Source organism: Zonotrichia leucophrys, chromosome 13 (genome assembly GCF_028769735.1).
Source record: "Zonotrichia leucophrys gambelii isolate GWCS_2022_RI chromosome 13, RI_Zleu_2.0, whole genome shotgun sequence".
In the NCBI taxonomy this organism is placed as follows: Eukaryota; Metazoa; Chordata; class Aves; order Passeriformes; family Passerellidae; genus Zonotrichia; species Zonotrichia leucophrys.
The window spans coordinates 15652422-15672013 of NC_088183.1; the positions used below are offsets into that span (position 1 = coordinate 15652422).

The window sequence follows — 19592 nt, forward strand, 5'->3', positions numbered from 1 at the left end:
TTGGGGCTTTACTTTGAGAGAAGACCCAGCTCTTCAGCTCCCCTTCTTCTCCTCACCAGTGAACAAGGCTGGGGTGCTCTGTCCCTACTGGTTCTCATTAGCTCTTCCACAAGTTAAAACTGGGATCTGGTGGAGTAAGGAGAGATGTTTTGCATGGTTTGCTCATCCAGGCTGGGATGTCCTGCCTGTTCCTAATGTGAAAGTGCTTTGAGGTGCCTGGAGCCAGCTTGGAGCTTGTTCCCAGTGCCTGGGCAGAGGTGCAGCTTCCTCGTGACCTGTGGCATGGAAGACCTGGAGGAAGGCTGGGGACTGTGCTCAGCTTGAGCTGACCTCCCTTGTCTCCATCCCACTGACTATTGATGGCAGTGTTTGGAGAAGTACTCAGGCATCACAGCAGACCCCAGAAAAAAACAAATCTGTCTTGCCACCTCCACTTCCCCTCTCCTGACATCTCCCCTGGCCTCATCCTGGGATGAAGGGCTGAGGCCTCATGGAGGGGCTGGGCACAAATACCCAGCTGCTCTTCTTTCTTTCCTTCCTGGGCACCCTGGGAGGCTTCTGGGCACTTCCTCAACCCCACCCTTTCCTGCTAAACCACCTTCCCCTCACTCTCTACACATCCTGCTTGGGACAAGAGGAGCAGCAGCAGCATTCCCACCATCCCAGTAAGATGAATGGGACCAGAGACCTGAAGTGATTCTGGAGAAGGGGTCCCAGCCTGGCCCTGTGTGTTACCCTGTCTGGGCTAGGTCATTTCCTGTGACTTTATTAGCAGAAAGACCTGTTTTTTCAGCAATTTACACCCGTTTTACATCCTGGAAGATTTAAGTGCTTGGCAGGAGCTCCAGTCCTCCCACTGCTCAGGCCACAAGCTACTGCTGCCCCAGTTAGGCAGGCATTGCTGCCATTTGCCAGTGTTAAAGCTAAACAACATCCATAGGCAATATCCCTGGGAACCCTCCCTCCTGCCTGGCTTTGACCTGGTGCAGTGGTGCTGGCAGTGTGTGCCACCACCCCTGCTCTGTGCAGGCTCCTGGGTGTCCCACGCTGCCATCAGTCCCATCAGTGCTGTGGCACCATCCCACACAACTCCAGAGGCAGCATTCCTGTCCCCTCCCAGCTCTGTGGAGAGCTGTGTGCTGAGAGCCACCTGGATCAGTCAGGGCTTGGCCCAATCTGCATCCTGTCCTGCCTTCCTTGTGTGGGGACAACAAGGTGTCCCCAGGGGAGAATCTGATGTGTGCAAGGGCAAAGGCTCAGCCCCGATTAGACCTGGGGTTGCTGCAAAAGAGAACAGGAATCACAGGATCCTGGAATGGTTTGGGTTGGAAGGGAACCTTGAAGATCAGCCAGTTCCAACCCCCTGCCATGGACAGGGACAACTTCCACTGTCCCAGGTTGCTCCAAGCCCCATCCAGCCTGGCCTTGAACACTTCCAGGGATGGAGGGGCCACAGGATGGAGCGGCCACAGCTTCTCTGGGCATTGGTTGAGGAAGGGGTGGGAGGCAGAGATAGGGCGAGATGAAGATTTATAGAGGGGAGAATCCCTGAGCTGGGAGCTATTTGCTTCCCATCTGGAGCTTGGGTGGGAAGCTTGAATGCCAGCTTTTGCAAAAAGGATCAAGCTGGGAGCCAGGGACACCCACAGTGAAGTGGTGCTTGGCCTGGAGACCTTGGCAAGTTGAGCCATACTCCACACACAAAATTTCTGGGGCTGAGCCAGCTCAGGCCACAGATGGGGCCAAGAGGGAACAAGTAGGGCTCTGGAGTGTTCCAAACTGGGAGGAAGGAGACAACCCCAGTGCCCCCATCCCTGTCAGGTCTGTTGCTGCACCCAGCTTGGAGGGTTGCTGGATGGATGGTTTCTGCTGGGCTCGGTGTGGGGCTCCTGAGCACAAGGGAGGTTTTGCTTTGTCGTGAGTGAAGTACAAAACCATCACCAGCCAGAGAACAAACAGCTCCAGGCTGCAGAGGGAGCAGGGAGAGGGAGATGGGGAGGAGCAGGGGGAGCATGGGGACAGGCCATCCGCAGGAGGTTTTTCAGGGACTTGTGATCTCAGAGCAAATTTCTGCTGTTGGCTGCACACCAGTGGCACCATTTCACCAACTCATGCGTGCCTCCCATGCCGGCTCAGCGCCCCGGGGGGGTCAGGGCCGCTCTGTGCAGGAATATGGTCCCTGCTCGGGGAGCGTGTGATCTGCCAGGCAGCCAGGGAGCCCCGGGGACACTGCCATGCCTTTGTTCCTCCTTCTCTTTCTTTTCCACCTTCAGATTTTTTTCCCTCTGCTTCCAGCTGCGTATGCAGCACTCCCCCCCCTCCGTTTCCACCCACAGTTCCTGTCTTGATTTTCCTTCCCCTCTAACAAATATGTGTTCCTTAGGCTTCTTCGCCTCCCTGCCCAGCTCCCCCCATCAGTGTTGCCTTCCCAAACTTCTTTTTATTTTCCCTTCTCCCTGTTTTCCCACAGGCCCGCTTCATTCCTTCCCCTTCCTGCTTCTCTCCCCTTCCCTCCAGCCTCTCGGGCTCCCGTTCACTCACTCCGTCTCCCCTTCTCTGACAGTTTGGGGGAAATCTGTCTGTGTCAACACAGAAATTCCATTATTTATTGGCTGAGTGGAGCAGGGTCCTACACTCGTCTGTAATTGTCTCCAGATCAAAGCAGCTGCTGATGGCAGCTTTGCCTTCTTGCAGCAGAACACCACCCCCAGCTCGCAGCTCCCCATCCTCCCGGGGGAGTCGGGTGCGTGTGCGTTGACACCCTCGATGACTGATCTCTCAGACAGAGAGGAAAGAAGTAGGGCTGGTGGGGGAGAAAAGGGAGGCCTGGAGGATCTGCAAAGATCCCTGGAGAAGATGGGGATGGTGGGGTGTGTCTCAGGGAGGCAAAGTCCCTGGCATGGGGCAGGGGACAGTGGGAGGGTAGAGGTGGTCCCTATCTGGGAATGGAGACAGAGAAACGAAGTGAAAGAAGGGACAGGGAAGCAGGAAACATCCCCATATCTGTCCAGGACTGGAAGAATTACATTTTAGAAATGGGGAGAAAGAAGAACATCCCTTTTCAATGCCTTTCCCTTCTGAAACCACCAACCTATCCCAGGGATGTGGGACTTCCACGTGAACTGCAGGCACACAGTTTTTGTTTGGGTGTTGAGGCAAGATGTCTGTGGGGAGAGGAAACATCCACTCTGACTTCTGCCCCTTGGCCTCCTCACTGGGGTGCCAGTTCCAGCATGAGTGGAAGAGCTGCAGTGGTTTCTCTGTTGGAGGAGGTGAGGTCAATCAGAACCACTCTTCCCAGGCCCAGTCTTCCCACTTCAGCATGATACACTGGGGAACTTGGGAATATTTTGTTTCATGTGGATCTGTGGACGCCAAAAGACATGGACACCATCAAAAGTCCTGACAGCTTGGTCCCGTCTCACTGCTCAGTACATGAAGCTGTCAGACTGAAGCCATGGTTCTGCATTCCTTCTAACTGTCCAAAGCATTTCCTCCTGGTAACACCTCCCTGGCCCTACCATCATTTCTCCTCTGGTTTCTTTCTCCACAGAGTTCAGGCAGTTTCACTTATACTCCTCCCTGTAAGGTATTGTTCCAAGCCTTAAATCAGTTTTTTAACCTTTCAGAACTTCAGGCACAAGAGTTGTGCATGTTATTCCAACACCAGTCACCCTGGTGCCTGACAGAGGAGAGGTGTCACCTCCTCTCTCACAAAGCTGCTCTTCGCCCAGGCACTCATCACACTGCTGCCCACCTTTCTTTCCTGCTCACTGTTCCTTATTCCTTCCCAGCAGAAAGGAGACATTCCCTCAGGACATTTTAGGGATACCCTCTTAGAGCAAAGTGAGTAGTCCCAGCCCTCAGGATAATGGGGACAGGTCCCTTCTTTTGCTTTGGGTCCCAAGTCTGTTACTTCAAGTGGAACAAGACACCAGCCATGAGAGCAGCTCCTTTGGCAGCTTGGGTTTGCAAGAAATTCCCCCCACCTCCAGAGCAGGGGGGGAAACTTGGTTTCCTGAGCTGCCATTGAAGTCTGTGTCCTCCAGGGAGTCAGAACTGCTCCCTCAGAGGCTGAGCAGGCCTGGGCCCCATGTCCTGGAAATGCTCAAAAGGAGGTGACAACAAGGGAGGGTCTGCTCAGAGCTGAGCCTGTTTCCATTTCCATCTGTCCCAGGCAAAGGGACTGGGGAGTTTTCCCTTTGTGTGTCTGTGTGGGCCAGGAGAGTCAAGTGCCTTCTACCAGTAGTAAGCCTTGAGTTGGTCATCTCAGTGACATCTCCTCACATAAAAACCCCCTGGAGCTCCATGAACACATCATGTCTGGTGCAAAAGTTCTTCCTGCACCACTGCAGAGGAAGAGGAGGGTGGTAAGCAGCTCCAGCACCTTGCAGAGCAAAACCCATGGACAAGGACTTCCACTGGGAATGGAGTCCTGGCATCCTTCATTGCTCCATCCACCCCTGGGCATGGGGCCTGTGAGAAGTGGTTCCTGACAATCTGGGACCTGTGCTCTGCAAGCCTGGGCTATCTGGGCAGCTCTTTCCCTTGCTTTGGTGCTACTTTGCTTTGCTTTTCTTGCTACTCACCTCTGCTCAGTGACTGGGACTTTCCAGGTTCACGGTGGTGTTGGGACCCTGGGGCATCCCTACTAAGAGCTAGATTTGGCAGCTCAGGACTATCTCCAGGATGACAATCCCTGCCCCAGTCTGGTCCCTGTGACACCTTCATGGTGAAGATTTTTTCCTTAATGAGAATTTCCTTTCTCCAGCTCATGCCCCTTCTTTCTCACCCTGTCCCTGTGCACTTCTGAGAGGAGATGGGCATGTGTCATATCTTGCATCCCAGCACACAAGGGCAGGCAGAGTGCCCACCAGCCCTGATAAACATGCCAAGACAGCCACCATCCCCTTCAGGACGTGGGTTTTCCTCCCAAGGGAAGGCAGGGAACCAAAGTTTTGAAGTGGAAGGAGCTCTGCTCATGGCATCCTGCTGCAGAGAGCATTGTGGCTTCCCAGACTGAATCCTCAGCGCCTGACCCTACAGAAGCAACCCCGGAGTGACTTCCCAGCTGCAGGGCCAGGGCTGCTCTCATTCCCACCAGGAGACCCCCCCGTTCCCGCTGTGTTTGTCCTCTCGGGGCACCACAAACCTCGGAGCGAGGGGGAGCATCCGCATGCACGGCTGGGCAGAGGCTGCCCTGGGCAGCTGGGGGAGGAGCTCTGTGCTCTGGCAGGGACAGCGCTTCTTGCAGCCCCTTCTGCTGCCCCGGAACGCAGCAGGCAGGAAAATGGAGTGGCAGTGGTGGCTGGGCAAGGTTTGGTGCCCACAGGCAGCCGAGTGTTGTTCTCCCCCCCGCCCACTCCTTTGCTCTCTGCGTGACTTTTCCAAGGCAGCTCAACCTGCGGCGTCTCCTGCTGCATCCCACATCCCACCCTGATCTCCCCGGCTGGCCGTGCCAAGGCTCGTCAGAGCTGACCTGAGGCAGCTGGCCACCCGCCCGCCTGTGCCAAGGCATCTCAGAGAGACAGACCCCCCTGCAGCTTCCAGCACTTTCCAAAAACAGGCTCCTAGCTGCATCCTGATTCCCTACCCCCGGAGATCAGGGCTGGCAGCTGAACACTATTCTGCACCACAAGAGGGGCCTTAAAATCTGTAGGGTATGAGGTGGGGTGTTAGTGGTGCACTGTCGCCATTCCATCCCCCCATCCTGCTGCTCACCCTCCTCTGCTCTGTTCCCCCCAAAAATGCTCTTCTTTGGATTCCTCACCCCTCTGCAGCCCCCCAGCCCGAGCCATTTCCTTCAGGAAAGGGATCCTTGGAACAACTCTGTTCTCCCTAACCTCTCCCAACCCCCCACCCCGTTTGACCTTGGTCCCCTGAATCGTGGGGTCTGGGAGGGGAGCTAGAAGAGACTACAAGGTTTGGGGAGATGAGGAAAAGGAGCAGGATGGGACCATCCTGTGATGTCCCTTAGGGGAGGGAAGCAAGGGGGGACATGCCACGGTTTCCCCCTCAAAGGAAGCAGAAATTAAGATGTGGAGGGATGGGGGGTGCCTTACCAAGCAGAGCTGGAGGAGGGCGGGAAGGACCAGGCAGGGAGCCGGGGGGGTGCTCGGATCCTGCCGGTGCACCTGGGGGAGCAGGAGGTGGTGGTGAATATTTTACTCTAAATCAAACAATAGGACCGGAGCCGCTCCAATGATTTTGCAGAATGCGTTTGGTCGGAGACGGAGGAAGGACTGGAGGGAATGAAATAAGACCCCCGAAAATTTCTGTGTCCCATCTCGCCCCCACCCTCAATCCCCCTCTGGCCTGAGCAGCACCCGAGGGGGCTCCCGGAGGAGCAACACCCGCTCCATCCCACCATCCCACCTCCGGCATCTCAGCCCCGGGAGGGCTGGGCGGTGATGGACGGAGAGAGGGGGGCGGGCAGGGGGGGCGCGAATCGGGGATTGGAGGGGGATTAGAAAGAAACGGATCGGGGCGGGGGTGACAACGACGCCGCCAGGGGTGGTCTTGGCGTGGGAGATGGCGCGGGGGACAGGCTGGCAGTGACCGGCGCTGCCGATGCGGGCTGGGCTTCACTCACCGGAGCCGTCCCGATTCCACCCGCGAGCGGCCCGAGCCCACGCGTGCCCCAGGCGCTCCGCTCCTTCCCCCTGCCCGCCTTCCTCCCCGACCGGCCACCCCACGAGCGCGGCACGTCCCGCGTGGGTCTCGCTGCGCTCCCAGGGACCAAATCCTTTTCCCAGCCCGACAAACCCCACCAGCTCCGCCGCCTCCTGCCTCCTCCGGTCTCCCGGTCGGCTCTGGATCCTGCGTCCCACTCGGGTCCCCGTGGGGAGCAAGGTGGGGGGAGCGGATGGGGCCGGCCGTTCCTTTCCCAACGGGGACCGGTGAGCAGAGACAAAGGCGGTGAAATATCAGTGCCCAGCTAAAGCGTCTCCGAGCCCCTTCGAGCCTTTAACTGGATCGTTACGGGATTATCCGCACCCTGAGCAGCCGCGGGGCGGGGGCCGCGGCCGCCCCGTCCCGTTACCGAGCGCCCCCGGGGACGGCGGCGGTGGGAGGCGACTCACGGAGCTGCCCGGGCGCGGCGGCGGCTGGAGCCGGGTCTGCGGGGAGAACGGATCGGCCGGCGGAGGGACCGTGAGCGGTACCGGGGCGGGCAGGGGAAGGGGGGGCGGAGGGGCCGCCGTCTGTCGCGCTTCGGGGGCCGGCGGGGGACCCGCGGCTCGCTCCGCTCCCGCCTCCCCCTGGCCTTCCGCGGGGGGCGCAAAGTTTGTGCCCACGGTGGGGGCAGCGCTGGGGTGCGGGGAGGCAGATCCGGGGGTGTCTGGGCAGGATCGTGTGCCGAGAGCCCGAGGGGGCTGACACTGGGGTGCCCGGCGGGGGAGCGGGATTTGGGACGCGGGGCTGGGGGCAAGCGGGGTGTCGGGGGTGGGAAGGAGGCAGGGAAAGAAGGGGGGGGGTCTCTGTGCCTCCGCGCTGATGGGCTCAGCTTTATCCAGGGCTGTAATCCCCCTGCTCCTGTAATTAAAAACTCCGCATTACAAGGAAAACGGTGTGCAGGGAAATGTAATCAAGTCTGGAGGGGCTTAACCATCTGGTAAAGGTTAGGACCGGCACGGCGGGGGACGCGGCCGGGGGATTTGGCAGCAGCCGCGATCTGGGCTCCTCTTAATCTACCGCGGGTCCGAACGCAGCATCTGCGGGGTAATACCGGTGCCCCGGGCAGCGATCGGTCTTGCTGGAGCTCCCACAGCCGTTAACGGGATCTCCCCGTTAGGAGAGAAGGTGGTCCCCTCCTCAGGTGCGTCTAGCTCCGGTAAACAGGTTTTGCTGTGGCTCCGGGATCCGGATTGCAGCCCCTTGCGGGGGCCAGCAAAGAAAGGGTTAAGCCGCTGCCGGTGGCCGCGGTTCGGCCCCGCAGCTCCGGGCAAGGCCCTCCTCCGCCGCCCCCGGGAGCCCTGAACTCTTTGAAAGTGCGAGAGGCAAGCGAAGGCGAGGGCGGCGGCGCGGGTGCGACTTCTCGTTCCCGGGACCGCCGCGGGGCCATGGGGGCCGGAGCAGGCTCCGGGCCATGGGGACAGCTCTTCCTCCGCTCCCTCCTCTTCCTCCTGTTGGCCGGACCCCCGGCGCGGGGGCAGCTGCGCTACGCCGTGCCCGAGGAGCTGGAGCACGGAGCCTTCGTGGCCAACCTGGGTGAGGACCTGGGGCTGGATGTGTCCACCCTGTCAGCGCGGAGGTTCCGCATCGTGTCGCGGGCCGGGGCCAGGCAGCACCTGGAGGTGAACCTGGAGAACGGGATCCTCTTTGTGAACGAGCGCATTGACCGGGAGGAGGTGTGCGAGGCCGGGGGCACCTGCCTGCTCCACCTGCAGCTCCTCGTCGAGAGCCCACTGGAGCTCTACCGCGTCGAGGTGGAGGTGCTGGACATCAACGACCACGCACCCACCTTCCCTTGGCAGGAATATGTGCTGGAGGTGGCCGAGTCTGCCGTGCTCGGTGCTCGCTTCCCCCTGGAGAGTGCTCAGGATCCTGACGTGGGCACCAACTCTGTGCACACCTACCGCCTCAGCCCCAATGGCTTCTTCTCCCTGGAGGTGCAGACCCGCAGCGATGCCAGCAAGTTTGCAGAGCTGGTGCTGGAGCGTGCCCTGGACCGGGAGCAGCAACGCGTGCACCGGGTGCTGCTCACCGCCCTCGACGGCGGCGTGCCCGAGCGCTCCGGCACGGCGCACATCCTCGTCACCGTGCTGGACGCCAACGACAACGTGCCTGCCTTCGACCAGCCCTCCTATGGTGTGAGCCTTCCTGAGGACGCTCCTGCTGGCACTCTGGTCATCCAGCTCAACGCCACTGACCTGGATGAGGGCCCCAACGGGGAGATTGAGTACTCCTTCAGCGGGCACGCACCGCCACGCGTCCGGGAGCTCTTCCACGTGGAGCCCCGGAGCGGGCAGGTGCTGCTGAAGGGCCGCCTGGACTATGAGCGGGCCAGCCTCCATGAGCTCTACGTGCAGGCCAAGGACCGCGGGCCCTCGGCTGTGGCCGTGCACTGCAGGGTGCTTGTGCACCTCCTTGATGTCAATGACAATGCTCCAGAGGTGACCCTCACCTCAGTGTCCACACCTGTGCTGGAGGATGCCCCCCCAGGCACTGTGATCGCTGTCATCAGTGTTCAGGACCGGGACTCTGGGGACAACGGCCGTGTGAGCTGTGAGGTCGGCCCCAATGTGCCATTCGAGCTCCGCTCCTCCTTCCGGAACTACTACACGCTGGTGACCACGCAGGCGCTGGACAGGGAGCTTGTGCCTGAGTACAACGTGAGCATCACGGCCCGGGACATGGGCTCGCCTGCCCTGGTGACCCGCAGCACCCTCACCATCCCCGTGTCTGACGTGAACGACAACGCCCCGCGCTTCCTCCAGCCCTCCTACAGCGTCTACGTGATGGAGAACAACGCACCAGGTGCCTCCATCTGCTCTGTCAGCGCCTTAGACCCCGACTGCCAGCAGAACGCCTACCTGTCCTACTCCATAGCCGACGGGCACATCCATGGCATGCCCGTGGGCACCTACGTGTCCATCAACTCCGACAGCGGGCACATGTACGCCCTGCGTTCCCTCGACTACGAGCAGATCCGCAGCTTCCAGATCCAGGTGCAAGCGCAGGACGCGGGGTTTCCCCCCCTCAGTGCCAACGTCACCGTGCACATCTTTGTGTTGGACCAGAACGACAACGCCCCGGTCATCGTTTCCCCCCTGCCCCGCAACGGCTCCGTAGCCACCGAGCTGGTGCCGCGCTCGGCCAGGCCCGGCTACCTCGTGGGCACTGTGTCGGCGGTGGATGCGGACGCGGGGCTGAACTCTCGCCTCTCCTACCAGCTCCTGCAGGCTACCGACTTCACCCTCTTCAGCGTGGCGCCCGACACGGGGGAGCTGCGCACGCTGCGCTCCTTTCTGGAGCAGGATGCCAGCCGGCAGCAGCTGGTGGTGCAGGTGCGGGACGGGGGGCAGCCAGCCCTCTCTGCCACCGTGTCCCTCCTGCTTTCGGTGGTGGAGACCATGCCCCAGACTCTCTCCGACTTCAGCGAGTTCAGCCTTCCTCCAGAGGTCTCCTCATCCTCCCCGCTCACCCTCTATCTCCTTGTCTCCCTGGGCTCCATCTCCTTCACCTTCCTCCTCGCCATCCTCATTCTCACAGCCATTCGCTGCCGCGGCGAGCGGCGTTCCCGGCAGGGGGACAGCTGCTCGCCACCTCGCTGCCACTGCTGTCCCGGGTCCAGACCCTCCCCTGATGGCCTGAAGACTTCCAACCTGACGGCGCAGCCCCCTGCAGGGACCGCGGCTGGCACCTGCCTTGATGTGCCCGCGGGCGGCCCCCCAGGCTACTGCTACAAGGTCTGCCTTGGTCCTGAGTCTGCTCAGAGCGACTTCATGTTCCTCAAACCCTGCAGCCCCCCTCGGAACAACGAGAAGGATCCCGGGAAGCGGTCCCGGCCAGAGCAGCATCTCCAGGTCTCCAAAGAGGTAACACAACGCCCAGCAGGGCTTAGCAGCACTCCGCAGGTCCCCCCAGCCCCCTCCCTCAGCCTCTGCCACGAGGGAAGCCAGGCACGGCTTTTCCCAGAGAACAACCGGAGCCTTTGATCAGTGCGGGAATTAGGAGCCGTCAGGCAGCGGGATCTCCACCGAGCTTCCCGACGGGTCTAATTACCGGGGGAGCGCCGGGCTCGGCTGAGGCGAGAGGAAATCCCTTCTCACCGTCTTTTGTACCCATTAGAGGCAACAGAGATGCTCCAGTGCCCTGGGGGCGGTGGGATGGTGGGGGTGGCTTCTCCTCGGTGTGGGTAAACAATTCACGCTGGGACAGTGTGAGCATCGCTGCTGCTCTGCTGCCCCTGTGCTGGCAGGGCCCGCAGTGTCCCGGGCCTGGCTGCTGCTCTGCACCGGGCTGTGCCAGCAGGCAGGGAGTGGGGTCTGCGGGGCACGATTTTGATGTCAACATTTGTTAGGTATTGAAATGAGGAATGTCTAATTTTCCCGATGAAAGACTCTCCAAAACACGATTACAAGGATGGAGAGTGATGAGGCGTCTAATCCACTTACGTCTGACTTTTAATAAACCAGCCCTTCTGAGGAGAGCCCAGGACTCTGTGCCAAGAGAGTCTCTCCACGTGTCTCCTTGCACCCTTGGACTCTCTTCCCTAAAACTTAATTAGATTTTCCTGCAGCTTTTGCAACCCTCCTGAGACACCAAGCACACAGCTGATTTCTGCATCTCTCACCATTTAGTACCTCAGACCTGGGCTAAGTAAACATTGCACATGCAAAAAATGCGTTTGAAAATTGGCAGGAATAGGAGAACCACCTGTCTCTCCCCAGAATGACAGGCTTAAAACCCCCAGAGGCAGAGGACAAGCCCAGAACCACCCCCATACCTCAGGAGGGTAAGGAAGGTCCAGAAGGGAACAGGCTGATTCCATGCTGTCTCAGTTTCCCCAGAACAGGAATGTGCTGCTTGATTCTCCACAAAGGACACAGGGAAAGTGGAGATGTGGTCCTGCATCCCTGCCTGCTGGAGCCTTGTGCTGGCAGGGCTGGGTTTTTTGACAAAGGGTCCCAGGGCTGATTGACAGAGCTCCCAATAACCCACCCTTGCTCTTCCCTGTGTTTTCCAGGCCAAGCAGCCCAACACGGACTGGCTGCCTCCGAGCACGCAGAGACCTGCCCTGAAAAGGTACCAAATCCAGCCCTGAGGGAACAGAGGGAGCAGGTGGAAGGGGGATATGGGAATGGGGAGGTTATGTCCCACACAGCTTTGAACCAGTCTCTTCTCTTTAGCTCCCAGAGCCTGGAAGATGTGGGGGAAATCCGTAGAGCCCTCCAGAAGGAGCACGAGAGGCTGTGCACACTGGTGACCCCTGTCTCTGGTTAGTATTGGGGTACTGGGGCTGGCAAGAACAGACCCTGTGGTTGCTTTTGGAGGTGCACTGGGGGCATCACACCCCTGTTCCTTGCAGTGGTGAAGTTTTGTGGGTGGAAGGGGTGTCCAGGCACCAGGATGGAGGTTGGTGACACAGGACTCGCATCCTGGGATGTGGATGCGACCTGAGCCAATCTTTCACTCATCTTTTCTCCAGAGTTTCAGAAGGCTTCAGCCGGCCCCAACAGCATCTGGACACCCCACTACAGCCCCTTGTACCCAGCCCTGGATTATCAGCACAACGTTTACATCCCTGGCACCCCCACTCTGCTTTCCAGCAAGGATGGGCCCCACTTCCCGGGCCGGGAGAACAAAAACAGCTTCTCCACCTTTGGCAAGAGGAAGAAGATGACAACTTACTGTGACATGCATGACAGTGTGGTTATCAACAACGACCTGAAGTAGCCTGGATGGCTCTACCCTTGGAATCTTCTGCATTATTTCAGCTGCCAGATCCACCCACAGCACACGCCTCCATGTATGGACCACTCAAGACTTTATGGAGATGCTGGGAGAGTGGCTCAACAGAGCATGTGGGAAGGATTTAAGGAGCAAGAGACTGAAAATTACAGGGACTGGGAGGTGGTGGCAGGGGGAATTTCTCCCATCTCATCTTGCAGAGCTGTGTTGGCAGCAGGTGCTGTTTGAGGTCCATATGACCAGATTTAAGCAAATCTGCCTTGAGTTTACCCATTCCCAGGTCCCCTTAGGGACCATTCATCTCTGTAAACATTGTCACTTCTTTGTCTTGTCTGGCTGTGTGAATGTACTGAGCTGCATGCCTGTATCTCTGTCCCACTAGGCATGGAAAGGGTGTGCAGGCCAGGCCTGGTTCAGCCAAGCCTGACCTCACCCACTGGGCCAGTGACCATTGCTCTGTCCCTGAGATCCAGCAGGATGTGTTGCATGTCCAGAGCAGCAATTGGTGTCTGTTTTCTCTGGGAAGTGAGTACAAAACCCCCAGCCTTCATGAGTGCTTCTCTTCAAACCCTGACCCAACACTTGCAGGGCTGGACAGAGCCCAGCTCCAGGGCAGAGCCAGCCTTGCTCAGGAGCAGCACAGGCACACATGGACTGCATGGCCAGAGGGGCTGCCAGCCTAAGCACCTGAGAGACACACAAGGAGAGGCCCTGCTGGGCAGCACTCTAGCCCAAGGCAACATCATCTGAATGAAAAACAATTTCCAACCTTTGGAGTGACCCCAGCACAGGTCTCTTCCCTCCAGCCCCTGCCCTCACTCAGATCTCTGTGCTCCCCAAGTCCTGAATGCCTGAGGAAACCCTGCTCTGGTGCACTGGGGGCCCCACCTGCACAGGACAAACCTCTCCAAGGGTGCCCTGTTTCTCTTTTAGAACCTTTAGCTGGCAGTCAGGAGCCCTCAAGGGCAGGACTGCAGCCCCAGCACAGTCTCTCCCCTGCCTTGTGCACCCTGCACCTGTCCACCAGTCTGTCTGCCATCACTGCCAATTGCTCTGGTCATGGGACAGTTCATTTTGAATCCATCTGTGCAGAACATGACAGCTCTTTCTAAACTGAGTTTCTTTCACTCTGTCTGATTTGTACCAATAAATTGTATTTTAATATCTCACCCTGGCTCCTGGCTGTCCCTGAGTTGCACACAACAGCAGGGATTGCTGCACAGCTCTTGGAGCAGCACTCCCAGCTCCAGGAAATACGTCTGTCCTTCTGACTCCTGGAGCAGAGAGCTCCTTTTATGCCTAGAGCTCATTTTATTCATTTCACCTGCATTCTGGGGGCTCAAAGCCCCCTTCTCTCCTTCCCTGGACTCAGGAGCAGTTTGGGGTCATGGAGATATCCCACAGCTCCTTGCTCAATGTTCCAGCTCGGGCAGGGGGAGATTTGCACCATGGTGGGGGCATCCACGAGCTGCTGCGAGAGGGGCTGGATGTGGCACTAATGGCAGAACAACTTGTGGTTGTTATACTGATTTCTCTGGTGAATTTACCCTTTTCCTTGGGTAGGCACCCACAGCTTCCCTCAGGGGCCACAGAGATAACCTGGGCCTGTGCCAGGTGTAGGGGCAGCTCCCTGGGGATAGGCAAGCCTGGATCTGTTGGTGGGATGTCTCTTGGCTTGATGTGGGAGCACTTGGCCTCCAGATGAAGTCCTGAGGTGACCAAGCCATGGTTGTCCTTCCCATACCCCGAACTTGCTGGTGGCTGGCTCGGGGAGGCTGCAATGCAGCTTTTGGGATTAACCCAGAAAAGTCCTTGTCTGCAAGGGGGCAATGAGCCCTTCAGTGGAAGCAGGGCCAGGGAGCTCTCAAAGGGGCCTCGTGGGAGCCAGGGCCTGGGAGGACAAAGCTTTGGACATGAAAGGGACCTGGCTGCTGCTGGTGACTTCAGTCCCAGCTCACATCTGCCTGGCTGCGGGTAGATGAAATATTCCCTGTCCCAATTAGACAGTAGGATGAAGGATTTTCTGCTGCCAAGTGCATTCTTCAAGGATCTCCAGAGAGTGTTAAGGGTAAAAAAGAACCCCAAACAGCTACCCTGAGACCTCTGCACAGTATTAGCCTGTTCCACTGCTTCAAAAGAACAAGGGAATTATGTAAAGTGATACAATAAGATTAATAACAGCCTCAAGAAGTAATAAAAGCATCAAATGGACCTGAGTCCCCGCAGGGCAGCAAGCCTCTCCCCCTGCTGGATTAACCCTGGCAGTGTCTCTGCTGCATTTTCAGGTGGTGCTGGTCAGCACTGGGAGAGGACTGGAGCCCCTCTGCAGCAGGGCCCATCTGCTCACTGTGCACACACAGCAAAAGCACGAGCACAGCCTGTGCTCCATGGCATCCAAGGGCTCAATGAGCACATGGAACTGGTGCTTTGTATCAGATTCCCTGGTGTGGCTTCCCTAAGGGAAATTGATCTCAAAGCTGACCCCTCAAAACCCACAGGTGTTTGAAAGCTGCATTTTGCATCACTGTCTTTGGAAAATCATGGGGTTGAGCAACCAAGGGGACAGGTTTGCCACCTCCCCTGTCACTGTCCAGAGTATTTTCCCGGCATTTTTTAATCCCTGCTACCAAGGCCCACTGATGCCCACTGAATTGACCCCATGTCCTGTCCATTACTCCTGACCATGATACACAAACACACACAGACACACAGGCACACACACAGACACACACAGACACACAGACACACACACAGACACACTCTATCTGTACTTCTGCTTGTGGTTGTTGCAATGTCGGTTTAACTCGGGCCTTCCCATGTGTACCTATCCCTTCTCCCTCCCCCTCACCCTCTGAGTGTGCCGTCATCGCTAACATACCACAAGGCGTCATGTGATTCTCGATTTCAAAGGATGCTCCTCAGGCCTGGGTCATTGGCCTGTCTAAGTGTCATCCTCCTTGAGACCCTGCCCCTTCACCTGGTTGGTAACTCACCTGTCCTCCCCTTCCCCTGTCCCGAGCTTATAAAATGTAAATGAGACCATGCGGCCTTGATTCTGTTATCAGCATAGCCCAGTGCAGACATATCTGTGCTCATGAATAAACATCTGCTACCTTCTAGCAGAATCCATTCCCTTTTCTCTACCATCGCCAGAAGCTCTCTCCTGACGAGAACGGAGTCCTGTCTTGGCCCGCTGCACTCTGCCGCCAGCCAAGTATCTCTGTGGTAAAACACACAGTGCTGCCTGTGGCCCAGCAGCGAAGGTCAGAACTGCCTGGCACCATCTAACTGTTATATTGGATACATATTCCAATACCTGCTGACCCCCAGGTCTGCATGTTCAGTTCAGGCACCTCCCAAAAGGGGTTTGAGCAGCACAGCACCCAGCCCACACCTCAACACCCCCCGTTCCCCCAGAATCTGCCTTTGCTCAGTTGAAGGGAAACCTGCACTGACAAGAGCTCAGTTTCAATCTTTCATTTCAGTCACCGTATTGATGAAAAGGACAATAAAAAGGGACATGCTTTAGGGCAGAGAGGACTTGCATAAATCTAATTCAGCCACACTACTATCCCTCTTCAAAGGGCATGTCTGGTCAGAATCGTCCATCTAATAGATGAGATCTCCTTTGAAGATCTCCCACAGGGACAGGGTTTCATTAAAAATGCAAGGTCTTTGCCCTACAACTAGTTATTTTTACAACTCTCCCTGTGCTAACACTCCTGAGCATTGGCTGGTTTCTGTAGCCTGGTAATGCACTGGGCATGAGAGCTGCTTTGGAGATCTGCTCAGCAGAACCCTCTCCGGATGCCTCTCTCACATGTTCCAGCTCTCTCAGAGATCCAGAGGCAAATTTGGCTTTCAGGGACCCGCCAGCCAGCTTGAGATTTGCTTCTAGGACAGTGGGAAAGCTGCCATGTGGTGCAGTTGGCTGCAAAATGCTTCAGGCCATGCAAGGCAGGCACACAGCACTTCTGGGCACCAGCACAAACAGGGGTTTGTGCTCTTGCTGCTGCTGAGTAGACTGCTCAGATGGAAACATCACTTGTACCTCCGAAATGACTTGAAAATGGGTCCCAGAGAGACAAAACTAATCCAGAGGTAGAGAGAAAAGAGGCCAGAGGGAAAGACCCAGAGGGGCTGATGCTCAGTTCTGCTCCCATCTGCCACACACAGAATTGAGAAGCAGCCAGCAAATTCCCCAAAAAGCCTCAGCATGGACACAGCACTCTGCATGCAGCTGGGTCAGGCTGGCTACAGCCATGGGTGCAGGTGGGTCTCACTCCCAGAGGGTATTGTCAGGACAGAGTCAAAATCCATGAGAACCTCTGCATGGACCTTGGATCCAGCCCAATCTGTGGCACATCACTAATTAGATCCTCCAAAGATGCTAGGAATTTATTCCTCTCCTCTCCTCTCCTCTCCTCTCCTCTCCTCTCCTCTCCTCTCCTCTCCTCTCCTCTCCTCTCCTCTCCTCTCCTCTCCTCTCCTCTCCTCTCCTCTCCTCTCCTCTCCTCTCCTCTCCTCTCCTCTCCTCTCCTCTCCTCTCCTCTCCTCTCCTCTCCTCTCCTCTCCTCTCCTCTCCTCTCCTCTCCTCTCCTCTCCTCTCCTCTCCTCTCCTCTCCTCTCCTCTCCTCTCCTCTCCTCTCCTCTCCTCTCCTCTCCTCTCCTCTCCTCTCCTCTCCTCTCCTCTCCTCCCTTAATTTATTCAAGACTGGCAAGATCCATTCCGATTTCTTTTCAAATTGCCTCTTAAATGTCTCCCTGAACCCACCAACAGAGCTGCCTGTTCCTGGCTGGATCCCTTCCCCCTGTTTCCTTTTTGATCTTGGTAAATGTTGTGTAGAAATAAATATTCTTTAGCTTCTGCCATAATAACTTAGCCTGTGCCACGCTGAAAAACGTCTGCATGATTGTCACATGCTGATTTTCTCTGCTCCTTTGCACCTTTTCCTTTTTCTCTGCTCTGAAAACATCAGTTGCCAACTCCTCCACAGAGATCAGATGGAAGAGCAGGCCAGGGCTGAGGGATGCTTTTGCTTCCCAGTTAGCCTATAATGTATTTTCAGTTTAAGTGGTGGAAATGTCACTGGCTCTGTTTTGCAGCATTCACTCAAGTGGAATTAATGCTTCTTGTTAGTGATAATATGACTTAATCAGCTTAATTACTTTGAGACATAAGTAGACACCTTTGTGTATTGAATAACTTATGACACACTGGACCAAAAAGCACGAATGAAGGCTTTGAAAATAAATTAAATATGACCCCTAGTGCAGCCTGCACTTTGACTAATGATTCTTCCCCCATGAAATTCAATGACTTACAAATCTTACATTTGAATAAATGATACATTTTTGCATGTTTTAAACAATAGCAGTGATTTTTATTTCAGTATTCAGGATTCAGAGTGCTCCTCCAGCGCCAGCAAGCAAGGCAAACAAGCTCATGTTAAACGGATTGAAAAATAAAACATTTGTGCAGTCAACTATCAGAAATACATTCAGAGGATCTGCAGGCATTCCTGATGAGATATTTATTTTAATTCATTGCTAGGAATATCTGCAACAACAGGTGAAAAAAACTGCATCAGAAGAAATTGAGAGAGAACAAAGATTCCCAGAAGGTTCACTAAGGTCTTCACATCCAATCTGTCCATTTCAATAATGTCCACAAGAGAAAATATCATTAAGTAGCTCCAGAAGTCTCTTATCACACATTTTGCCTGCATAGAAAATAAATCACACAAAGGAAATAGAAGCAGGAAAAGCAACCATCAATCAAGAAAATTATTATGAACATTTGCAGGATTTCTGATAGGCCAGGATGCAGAGACTCTGATAGCAGGCTGCATGGGAAATAGAAAAATTGGGGTTAAACTGTTACATGAACCCAGAGAAAAGATGAGCTGTCTGAATTTGTTCTGTTCTATTGCAATGAGTCACCCAATTTCTGTGTCCAAATTTTCCTCTAAAAAGCACTGGAGTTCAGCATGGTGCAGACAATAACACATACAGAGATTCTTTCAGCCCAAGCATATCTGAAATTCAGAGGTTAGCTTAGACTGTGGCATCACAGGGGAGCCTCACTGGTTTGATGAGTTTACTTTTAAGTCCATGTGCGTATTTCTTGGTATTTTAGCTGACAGGAATTTTTTTCATACTGCTGAGGGTGAAGGCTGGGGACTCTAGGATTAATTTATCACTGCTCTTGCTCTGCAGTTGTTCAGTCTCTATTGACTAAATCTCCTAAGCTCCCCAGAGTGCAGATGGAACATATCCACACAGGGATCTAAATGTAAGGAGTTTAATCTGAGGTTGAATCCCACCTGTAGGATTCCATCTTGTCCCCACTTTCCTTCTTGATCTTCCTTTAATATCATTTAGAGGAGACATGCCCAGCACCCCCCTGACATTAGCTTTTTATCGGAGATCAGAGGAAAAGATTTACCGTTTGAGTATCTCCTAACAGACCAAACTCCAGGAATGTAATCCTGAAATTAGTTTCTAAAAGTAAAATTTATCTTTTTCCTGTTTCTAGGAAATGCAATGTTATAATCCACTTGCTTACCTAAACCACCTCTTTGTTTTAATCTGTCCCTGCAAAACAGTGTGACAGCTGCCCCAGAATGTAAGGAGATCACCAAAAGGATGATCATCTGGGACTGAATCCCTTCCCTATGTTCCCCAAGAGTTCTCTCGGCTCATTTTGCCACATGACATGAACCATTTAACCCCTCGATGCCCATCAGATGCCACACACCCTGATGGTTGTGCTCCTTTGATATCTGAACAGCCTCCAGCACGCTCCACCTGTCACTGCAGGGCCCACCCTCTGGCCTTTTTTCTGCCTCTTTTTGGGTCCAAATTTCATATTTGCTGTAGCTCCCTGTGCATTTCAACCAAACCTGACCCAACTGCTTCCAGTTTTGCTCTGCTTTTTCTGTGTATCCATAAAAACCCACAAAGATTTGGCTGCAAACTCCCAAATACCTGGTGAGATGGTGCCCCCTCCGTGTTACCCACGTGAGGCACAGCTGGGACAGGACCATCCATCTGCTGTGCTTGTTTCTCCTGAGCCCTGCTATGCCCAGCCTTGTGGTGTCCAAAATCCACACAGGGAATCACAGGGAACAGCAAGACACCCCAGTCTTGCAATGGAGGAGCTCAAAGTTCATTCC

The 19592-nt window shown here is 55.6% G+C and overlaps 1 protein-coding gene across 1 annotated transcript; it reads left to right on the forward strand.

Moving 5' to 3' along the window:
* Positions 1-7505: 7505 nt before the first annotated feature.
* Positions 7506-13583, forward strand: LOC135453734 (protocadherin-10-like). The gene is made up of 4 exons (XM_064725055.1): positions 7506-10538; positions 11690-11748; positions 11853-11941; positions 12152-13583. Exons 1-4 carry the CDS (start codon positions 8061-8063, stop codon positions 12397-12399), a joined length of 2874 nt encoding a protein of 957 aa, XP_064581125.1. The 5' UTR covers positions 7506-8060; the 3' UTR covers positions 12400-13583.
* The last annotated feature ends 6009 nt before the right edge of the window (positions 13584-19592 follow it).

Bases quoted from the DNA above. Each gene is read 5' to 3' on its own strand.
- LOC135453734 (XM_064725055.1), top strand. From the start codon at position 8,061: ATGGGGGCCGGAGCAGGCTCCGGGCCATGGGGACAGCTCTTCCTCCGC. The intron at 10,539-11,689 runs GTAACACAACGC...TGTGTTTTCCAG, and splicing joins ATCTCCAGGTCTCCAAAGAG to GCCAAGCAGCCCAACACGGA. The intron at 11,749-11,852 runs GTACCAAATCCA...TCTTCTCTTTAG, and splicing joins CAGAGACCTGCCCTGAAAAG to CTCCCAGAGCCTGGAAGATG.